The sequence below is a fragment of the Ceratotherium simum genome, chromosome 7, assembly GCF_057802395.1.
Source record: "Ceratotherium simum simum isolate JZ-2026a chromosome 7, ASM5780239v1, whole genome shotgun sequence".
NCBI lineage: Eukaryota > Metazoa > Chordata > Mammalia > Perissodactyla > Rhinocerotidae > Ceratotherium > Ceratotherium simum.
The window spans coordinates 30,085,293-30,095,212 of NC_141906.1; the positions used below are offsets into that span (position 1 = coordinate 30,085,293).

Consider the following 9,920-nt stretch of genomic DNA (forward strand, 5'->3'; position numbering starts at 1 on the left):
AGAAGTGGGTTCTTCTGTCCATGGTATGGCGGGGGATTGGAGAGGACCAGGCCAGGACTAGGAGCCTGTAGCACTAAGCTGTCACTAAGCAGGGTGACGAGGCCTAATGATGAGGCCTGAGCTGATGCAGAGGCCTCTGGGATGGGGAGAGTAGCTGTGGAAGGCCTTCGCGAGGGACATGGCCAGGAGGGATGCATTGAGGGGAGACTGAGGCCTAGAAAGTATCAGGTCTGAGGCCTGGCAGAGGGGAATAGAGATAGAGACTTTTGTCTCCCTCAGATGAAGAGACCCCGAGCTCCAAGGAGGCCACGGCGGAGACCACCAGCTCAGAGGAGGAGCAGGAGCCTGGTTTCCTGCCGCTGTCTGGCTCCTTTGGGCCTGGCGGTCCCTGCAGCACCAGCCCAATGGATGGGAGAGCCCTTCGCCGCTCCAGCCGTGGCTCCTTCACCCGGGGCAGCCTTGAGGACCTGCTGAGCGTTGACCCTGAGGCCTACCAGAGCTCTGTGTGGCTGGGCACTGAGGATGGCTGGTAGGGACAGGGGAGGGGCTGGGGTCACAGTGCCAGAACTCTGAGCTCCCTGCTTTGGAAATCATCTGGTATCCTGAAGCAGAAACGGGAGGGCTGTGGGTCAGACCCCAGGGGGACTGCTAGCCAGGGCTGCCAGGGGGTCTGAAACCCACAGGGAGGCTGTGGGATCCCAGAACCTTGGGCAGGCACCTGGCATGGAGGAGAGGGTAGTGGAGGCAGAGGGGTGGAGGGATGACTCCAGGGACTGGTGTGCCCAAGCACCTGTGACAGGTGCACACCCCTGATCCACAGTGTCCACGTGTACCAGTCCTCTGACAGCATCCGTGATCGCAGGAACAGCATGAAGCTCCAGCACGCAGCCTCCGTGACCTGCATCTTGTAAGAACTACGGGTGGTCCTTCCATTCCAGACTTTTCTCAGCTATACATGCACGCCACTTTCTGTTCTCCTGGGTCCCCCTGCTCTACTGGCCCCTCCTTTCTGTGGAGGCTGGAGGCCAGAGGCCTGGCCCTAGGCTGGCTGTGCCTCTCACACACTGTGACCTTGGGTAAGTCACGGCCCCTTCCTAGACTTGGGCTCCCCCCACCTGGAGAGGTGGTCTCTCAGGAGCCATGGCCATTCTGTCTGTGATTCCCTTGGCCCAGGTGACCTGCTTTGGACTCCTGAAACCTCTGACTCCTTCTCTTCCCTGCCTAGGTATCTGGATAACCAGGTGTTTGTGTCTCTGGCCAATGGAGAACTTGTGGTCTACCAAAGAGAAGCAGGTGAGTGCCTAGCTCCCCCCAACCTTGGGACCCCCTTGCTGATAGTGGTGCTCTCTCCTGAGCACAGCTGGGCCTTGGGGACACGAGTCTAGAGATGTGGCTTTGGGCAACTCTGAGGTGCTCTCTGTGCCTTGACGTCCTTGTTTATAAATGGGGTTGTTAGCACCTCATTGCAGGGGAGGGTGAGGCTCAGATGCAGTACTGGACTGAATGTGCTTTGTTTTCCTTATCCCACTCCCACTCCAGGCCGTTTCTGGGACCCCCAGAACTTCAAATCAGTGACCCTGGGTGCTCAGGGGAGCCCCATCACCAAGATGGTGTCTGTGGGTGGGCGGCTGTGGTGTGGCTGCCAGAATCGAGTCCTTGTCCTGAGCCCTGACACGCTGCAGCTGGAGGTAGTAGAGGAGGAGGGGGATAGTAGGGGCACAGAATTGGTGACTTGGGGTGAGCCAGGTCCGTGAAAGGGAGATGAGACCATGGGGGCCATAAAAAAGCATCCATATGAGCCAGCCCTGATGCCTTAGTGGTTAAAGTTTGGCATGCTCTGCTTTGGTGACCCAGGTTTGGTTCCTGGGTGTGGAACCACACCACTCGTCTGTCAGTAGCCATGCTGTGGCGGTGGCTCACATAGAAGAACTAGAAGGACTTACAACTAGAATATACAACTATGTAGAGGGGCTTTGGGGAGGGGAAAAGAGAAGAAGATTGGCAACAGATGTTAGCTCAGGGCGAATCTTTCCCAGCAAAAAAAAAAAAAAAAAAAAAGGCACCTATCTGTCGAGGAAGTAGGCCAATGATTGGTCTTAAAACCCTTCAACCTTTGGAATTCTCCTATCATTAAGTCACTGAAGTTTCGTGGGAAAAGTACATCTTCATTTTAATTTCTGAGTATTAAGTGGGGAGGCTCCAGTGGAACCAGGCTTTGCAAGGTTAATCATCTAGACCAAGGAGCAAGGCTGCCTTTGCTATCAGTCCGGGTGGGCTTTCTGGAGAGGGTCAGTGTGAGTTGTCAGGAGGGAGGGATGGGCGCTGGTGAAGCACAAGGCAGGCCTGCCACTCACCTGTCTGCTCTCTTCCCGCCCTCCCCCTAACGCCCCAGCACACGTTCTACGTGGGGCAGGATTCCAGCCGCACTGTGGCCTGCATGGTGGACTCCAGCCTGGGCGTGTGGGTGACACTGAAAGGTAGTGCCCACGTGTGTCTCTACCATCCAGACACCTTTGAGCAGCTGGCAGAGGTAGACGTCACACCTCCCGTGCACAGGATGCTGGCAGGTACTGACCTCAGTCTACCACCGTGCCTTCCCTTGGAGCCTTTCTGCCCCGTCCTTGAGGGGGCTCAGTGCCAGGATTCAGCCCCAGCTCTGGTCTGTCTCCCACTGCAGGCTCGGATGCCATCATCCGGCAGCACAAGGCGGCCTGCCTGAGGATCACAGCGCTGCTGGTGTGTGAAGAGCTGCTGTGGGTGGGCACCAGTGCCGGTGTAGTGCTCACCATGCCCACCTCGCCCAGTACCATCAGCTGCCCACGGGCACCCCTCAGCCCTGCTGGCCTTGGCCAGGGACACACTGGCCACGTCCGCTTCTTGGCCGCAGTCCAGCTGCCAGACGGCTTCAACCTGCTCTGCCCAACCCCACCGCCTCCCCCAGACACAGGTGGGTCTGTGCATCTTACCCCAAACCAGGGATCCTGGGCTCTTGGTTTAGGACTCCCACTGTCCTCCCAGAAGAGGTTTAAGAGGGAGGAAAAGTGTCATACAGCAGTGAATGTGGCATATATTACAGGAAGTAGGCTATGGAAACCCCAAAATGAAATTTAAGACACATTGTGTGTGTGTGTGTGTTTGTGTGTGTGTGTGTGTGTAAAATTCTGTCCAGAGAAGTGTCATGGGAGACAGGAAGTAAACTGTAAGCTGAGAATTAGAATATGGCACAGCAAGGGATATATACAACAGGAAATAAAGCAGGACTAGAAATGGCATTCAGGGTAGGAAGTGGAGTCAAGAAGGAATGGGCAGAGCAGGAATAGAAATAGCAGCAGAGAGCAAAACATAGAGTGGCAGGTAGGCCAGCAATGGACTGTGAGAATTAGAAGGTGAAACATGTTAGGAAATGATGTGTGTCCAGGAGGTCACAATTAGCAAAGTCTTGCTTTGGCCAGTCAGGAAACCATATTCCCGAGAGGAAGGGCCTATGGGAGTCAGGAAGCGGGGAGGCCTTGGTGAGTTGTTGTCTGGATTCAGAGAAGACTTCAGCTGCCTAACGGGGAAAGGGCTGTTGGAAGCAGGAAATGAGTATGAGGAGGACAGTATGTGAGCAGTAATCGAGAGAGAAAGTGGTGAGGCCCTAGGAAGTCATGTCACTCCTGACTAGAAAGTACGGACTGGGGGTAAAAGTTGTCTGACTGCCAGGAAGTGGGCATTTCTTTGCAAACAGAAAGTTCTTGGCTAACAGGAAGTGGGATCCCCCACAGGAAGCGGGCATGTCTTTCTTCCTGTCTTCCGGGATGCGGGAGCTTAGGCCATGACAGGACAGTGCAGCCACCAGTCACCCCGAGGCTAATGGATCCTCCCCCTCCGCCCCCCAGGCCCCGAGAAGCTGCCATCACTGGAGCACCGGGACTCCCCTCGGCACCGAGGACCCGCCTCAGCCAGGCCTAAAATGCTGGTTATCAGTGGAGGTGATGGCTATGAGGACTTCCGACTCAGTGGTGGGGGTGGCGGCAGCAGCGAGACTGTGGGCCGAGATGACAGCACAAACCACCTCCTCCTATGGAGGGTGTGACCCCTGTCCACTAGGGCCCAGGACTCACCTGCCCACCTGCCCTCAGCCTGCTTGCCTCTTCCTCGCCCACACGCAGACTCTGACCAGGAGTGTCGGACCAGGGGCACCCTTGTGCCTGCATGGGCTGCCTCCCATCCTTGCAGAAGCATTCCTGATGGAACACCTGCTGGCCAGCGGGCCAAACCTTTCTTGACCCTCTGGCTGCTCCAGTGCTCCCGGTCATGATGGGGGTGGGGTGGGGGGCATGTGGGCTGCCCAGGACCTCTGTCGCTGGAGCTTCTACCAAAGACACGGCCGGGCCTGGACCCCACGGGGCTGGGGAGGGCCATGTGCAATATTTGGAGGGTATTCTGGGGGCAGTGGGAGGGCTGGGGGACAGAATCCTTTCCCATGTACAGTATTTATGTTCCTTTTTAGATGTGTCCCTTCCCGAGCACTTATTTATGCAATGACCTGAGGCAGGGGGTGATGTGAGGAAATGACAGAAGGGAAAAAAAACCCTCTTCCTGCCCTGGGGGACACCCTGGGACCCTAACCAAGCCTTCCTGGAGGGACCAATCCCCCCTCATTACATACATGCGCACGTGCGGCACACACATAGACATACACTGCATGATCAGGGCACCACAACACTGCCTCCTAACCTATACTTTCCATGGCCTCGTCCTGATCGGGCTGCCCTCCAATATCCAGAGCCAAGGACCAAGTCCCCTCAGTCAGTCATCCAGAACAAGGTGATGACGACTGGGGGCTGTGACTCCCATCTGGGGGGCCTCCCCAGGCGTTGGCCTTTCCTGGCTTGTTGGCAGTGCCTTTAGTGGTGTCCGAGTTTGGGAACACTGATGGGGCCTCAGACAGGGCTCTCTCCTGGCCTGAGCAGGGAAAAGGGCCCTCGCTCTCCTCAAAGTTGCTCCCCAGCCCCCAGCCCCTGTGTCTCATGCACTGGCACATATGGTCACCTTGGGAGGGTGGACCTAGGAGCCCCCTCACTCTGACCACTGAATCCCTCTCTTCACACCCCTCCTGCCAGGGGCAGCCCCTCCACGAAGGACACCCAAAGCTGAGGGGCTGAACATGGCCTCTTCAACTGGGAGCCACATGAGGGCAGCCTCTCCCCTGCCCCCTGGACTGAGGAGCCAGTCTGACCCCCAGCCCCCTCGCTGCTTCAGCTACAGCTCCAAAGGTCTGGTTTCAGATGGGATTTGTTTGGTTCTGTTTTTGTTTGGGGTGGGTGGGTCATTGCGGTCTTAGATTTGTTTCTCTTGCTACCAAACAGTCATGTATTAACTTTCCTTGGATGATGAAGTTTAAAGAGTCAATAAATAGAAACACCAAACGACTAGTTCCCATCGATGGCCTCAGTGGCCTCCTGCCAGTGACCTCAGGGCTCTCCAGCCACATGGGCCTCCTGACACCCACTCACTTGGGCAGAAGGGAGGCCTCAGAGACCCAGAAGGGCGCTGTGATGGCGAGGCTGCCACTGACTTGCTGTGTTATCCTGGCAGGTCATCGCCCCCATCTGGGCTGCAGTTTCCTCATCGGGAAGACAAGGGGTTGTGCAGGTCCGGTGCTTTGTAACTAGGGCCTTGGTTAGAATCCCTTAGAGATCACGTGGAAATATAAAGCATAAGACCTAAAATCTGTATCCATGTAAATACACATTCCCAGGCTCCCCTCAGCTTCCGGGTCAGTCGGTCTGGGTGGGGCTTGGGCATCTGAAGCTGACACGTGCTGCAAGTGGAAAACCAGGCGCCTGGTGAGCCTGCCACGGCTCCTCCAGGAAAGTGCTCTTGCGCCAGCAAAGCCTCATTGAGGCTGGGGAATCCCACAGAGGCCAAGCTGAGCAGGGGTAGAATCCAGGTCTGTCTGATTTCTGGTCCAAAGAGGTGTGCCATTAAGTCAGACACAGAATGCAAAAGTCAACAACTTGGGGCCATGCTTTGCAGGGCAGACAGCCCTTCCCACCAGGGTACACCTGCAGGACTCAAGATGATGACTTCTAGAAAAGGGCAGATCATGCCTCAGCTCTGCTGAACACATGTATATATTTTCCGACCCAAATGATTAAGACTTTACAAAAAGCAGTTGCTAAAGGGGAGTGCAGGCTCATGTTCTGCAAACGCATGCTCTCATACCGGTAGTCTGCTGGGCCATAGGACATGCATGGAGCATCTCTCTGCAGCACCACTGGAAAGATCTAGAGAGGAGGCGATTATATTGAACAGATCTATTTCAGAGTAGAAAGCAATGCTCATGTGGAGCTTATGATGAAACAAAGCATTCGAAGGAGCACAGGTTTTGAAGCTGAACAGAAATCTTGACTTTGCTTCTAACTAGCAATGTGACTTTGGATGAGTTGTATCCCCTCTGAGCCTCCATTTCCTCATCTGTAAAACAGGGTTGATAATCTTTTCCCCCCAGGACTGTTGCGTGGTGTGCACAGGTCTTTGGATTGCAAAGAAGAGATTCGTTCTGCCCTGAAATAAAAGGGGGGCTCATTAGTGGAGACAGGAACTGGCAGCAAGTAACTGTCAGCACCGTGGCCCAGATCTTGGAGCTCCATCTCAGGACCTGTGGCCTCTCTACGTTGAGTCTCTGGTTCCTCCCTCCCCGCCAGACAGCTGCTGTTCTCACGGCCTCACAGCTCCTGCTCCCTCAGGGTCTCTTCCCCTTTGTCTAGGGGCCCTGGACAGACTGCAGTTTCAGCACCAGATACCCAAGGCGGATCCTCAGCATTTTCCCAGATCATGTGCCTCAGTAGGCATGGGCCTGGCCCAGCCCACTGTTAGGAGGCCACGTCACAAGGCATTGGCCGCCTGTGGACAGGTGCGCAGCCAGGGCCAGTCAGCTGTGTGCAGGGAAGTCCTGGAATGAACGGTTGTCAGGCCCCAGGCCCAGGGGAGACTCCTGGAAGGATCAGCTCCTCTAAAGCAGTGGTTCTCAACCTCGGCCGCACTTTATAATCCCCTGAGGAGCCCAGGCCACATCCCAGACCAGTTTTTAGGAAACTTAATTAAGGTATAACATTTGCACAGAAAAGTACACATCATTAGTGTGCAGCTTGATGAATTTTCATAAAGTGAACACACCCATATCAAGAAACATTTTATCACCCCAAAAGCAGGTCCCCGTGTGCACCCTCCCAGACTACCCTTTGAGGGTAACCACCACCCTGGCTTCTGACACCATGATTTAGACTTCCCGGCCAAGGGGGAGAACCAAGGCTTTAAAGGATGTGGCCGTGGCTGGCCACTGGGGTGAGAGGAAGTGGGGCTTGGGTTTGGTGTGAAGAAGAAACCATTTGAGCCAAGGCAGGAGGGGAAGGGGAGCCCGGAGCGAGGGTCTGTGGTGTAGGCCCAGCTGGAGCAGAGAGGAAAGAGGAGAAGGCAGGGGAAGCCACAACTTGAGCTCTGTGAGAGGCACTTTGTTTTGTCCTTCCCTCCATCCCCAGCCCGCCTGCAGTGCCTGACACACAGTAGGTGCTCAATTAACATTTGTTGAATTAACTGGAGAATTCAGTTGGGATCCACCTCTAGGTCTCGAATGTCAAAGAACAATAACCTCAGTTCCCATTTATTGAAGGTTTGCTGCCTGGGTTATCTCGTTGCATCCTCACAATGGTCCTGGGAGGTTGGTACCATTATCAGCCTCTTTTTCAGTTGAGGAAACCGAGGTTCAGATAGGTGAAATGCCTTCCTCAAGGTCACTTGCCTACTAAACCATAGAGCCTGGATTCACATCTGTCTGTGCAGGTCTCTGTGCCTCCTGGAGGAGAGGAAGGGCAGCCACATGGGGTGGCTGGAGGACAGGAGAGACAGAGCCTGAGCAGCCAGAGCCACATCAGTCACTCATGAGGTATCTGGCTCATGTTCCTCAGACCGGCCCTGGGCAGGGTGTCCTGACCTCTGAGGATGGGAGAGAGCCAGGGCCAAAAGCTCTCTCTTCTCCAAAGAGGTTCTCTAGTGGTCCCTTGGGCTAGGGACAGAGGGCAGGGTTTAGCTAGACATCTACCTCATGGGGAAGATGAAGCACAGAGAGGGATAGGGACTTACCTAAAGTCACGCAGCAAGGAGGCAGCATTAAGGGCAGGGGTGAGTGTAGAGGAGAGCCCAGGCCAGAAGGTTTCCTGTGGTCAGAAAAGTCAGAGAATGACCCTTAGAGCCCAGGAAGCACAGGGCTAGATTAGCTGACCTCCAGGGGCCCCGTCACACACCTGGAATCGGAGTCAGCACTAGTCTGTAGATCCAGAGGGCTTGGCGAAGGGAACAGCAAGTATGGCTAAGGCCCTGGCTTAGACTTTCTGGGCAGGGCCTGGGGAGGGGATGGGGGACCCAGGGGTCTGAACTCAAGCCTCAGCCCTGGCCTCCCCTCACTGTGTGACCCTAGGCAAGTGTCTGCCCTCTCTAGACACAGGTGACCTCCGAGAGCCCTCCACATCTTCTGCATGCCTGCCAAACACCAAGTGTCTCTCCTGTCCTCACAGACCTTAAGCCACAGGCCAGGTTGCAGGAAATGGCAAGGGGAAGTGTTATTTTGGGCCCATTATGGCCTATGAGGAGCCCTGCCTGGCAAAGGCATGGGAATGGGCATCCCCAGCTGGGTCAGGAGTAGACTGCAGGGCTGAACTGGGGAGGGGGACAGCAAGCAGGCTTCAGAGATAAATGGGGCAGCACGCTTGCCGGCTGTGGGGAGGACCCGGGGCAAACACTGAGGGGAGCAGTGGAGAGAGCAGAACTGGGTTCCTGAGCCCAGAGGCCTGGAAGAAGCTGGTGCCCCCAACATGGGGTCTCAGCAGAGTCTGACAACATCCTGCATGGGTGAGCTTGCATTCAGAGAGGTGATGTCATTTGCTTAAGGCCACACAGCCTGGCAATGGCAGTACTGGGACTTGACCCCTATCTGCGTGACACCAAAGCCCAACCCCAGTGGGATTCCAGACTCAGGCCAGGGTCTGGATCTAAATGTGGGCTGAACCTAGCCCTCAGGCCCAGTCAGCCCCAGCTCAGCTCCTGCCCTGTCCCACATGGGTGAGCCCCACCCTGGCCTCCTCACCCCAGTTCCTCAGACCAAGCCGACCCTCCCCCTGGAGCTAAGGCACAAACACAGGAGGACAGGCCACCTTCCAAGGGGTAGGACTCGGCCAGCTGGGGGTTAGCCAAGCACAGAGCATTGGCATTTAAATCTGAGCTCCAGATAAGCCTCCTGCTTTAGACTTCCATGTTGGAATTCCAGTGCAGCCAGCAGAGGGCGCCACCATTTCTGGTCCACAACCCCAGAGACACATCTGCTCAGATTCCCTGCAAACAACCACACTCCATGCCTCTGATCCTGTGGCCCGAGATCCCCACACCACGCAGGGCCTCAGGTGGACATGGAGCCCATGTCTCTGCCTTCAGATCACCATCACAGCTCATCCCAGCTTACTGGGGCCTTATGCTGTGCCAGCTAGGATGAAGTGTGAGCCTTCTCTGGGCTCACTTCCCTGGCTGCACTATGAGAGGTTCAGTGCAATAGTTTCTGAGGTCCCTGAGCTCGGAGATTGTAATGCTAAGATTCCGTAGGGCCCTCTGAGATGCCAGGAGTTTTAAAAGCCTGTGATTCTGAGAGTCCTTTGTTCTTGAGCCTGTGGTTCTCCAAGCTCCATAAAAAGCTGATCTAAATCTCTCCTGTGGCCTCTACAACTCCTTCCTTGTCTCCTCACTGTAGCACTAGATGCTCCGAGACTCTTGGGCAGGGTCCCATCTGCAGCTCGCTGTGGTTCAGGAGTCAGAGCCAGCAGTAAATAACAATTAGGCTCCCTCTTAACCTGAGGGTGCGGGGGTGGGATGTGTGCAGACTGTGGCTC

At 55.5% G+C, this 9,920-nt stretch overlaps 1 protein-coding gene across 1 annotated transcript in view; it reads left to right on the forward strand.

The window, feature by feature from the left end:
• ARHGEF17 (Rho guanine nucleotide exchange factor 17) overlaps window positions 1-6,506 on the forward strand; it is a 62,461-nt gene extending 55,955 nt beyond the window's left edge. The window contains exons 15-21 of the mRNA XM_004433971.3: window positions 280-529; window positions 821-907; window positions 1,226-1,293; window positions 1,540-1,688; window positions 2,393-2,567; window positions 2,678-2,947; window positions 3,879-6,506. Coding sequence (XP_004434028.1) covers window positions 280-529; window positions 821-907; window positions 1,226-1,293; window positions 1,540-1,688; window positions 2,393-2,567; window positions 2,678-2,947; window positions 3,879-4,075 — 1,196 coding nt within the window. The 3' untranslated portion in view covers window positions 4,076-6,506. The remainder of the gene's footprint in view (window positions 1-279; window positions 530-820; window positions 908-1,225; window positions 1,294-1,539; window positions 1,689-2,392; window positions 2,568-2,677; window positions 2,948-3,878) is intronic.
• The last annotated feature ends 3,414 nt before the right edge of the window (window positions 6,507-9,920 follow it).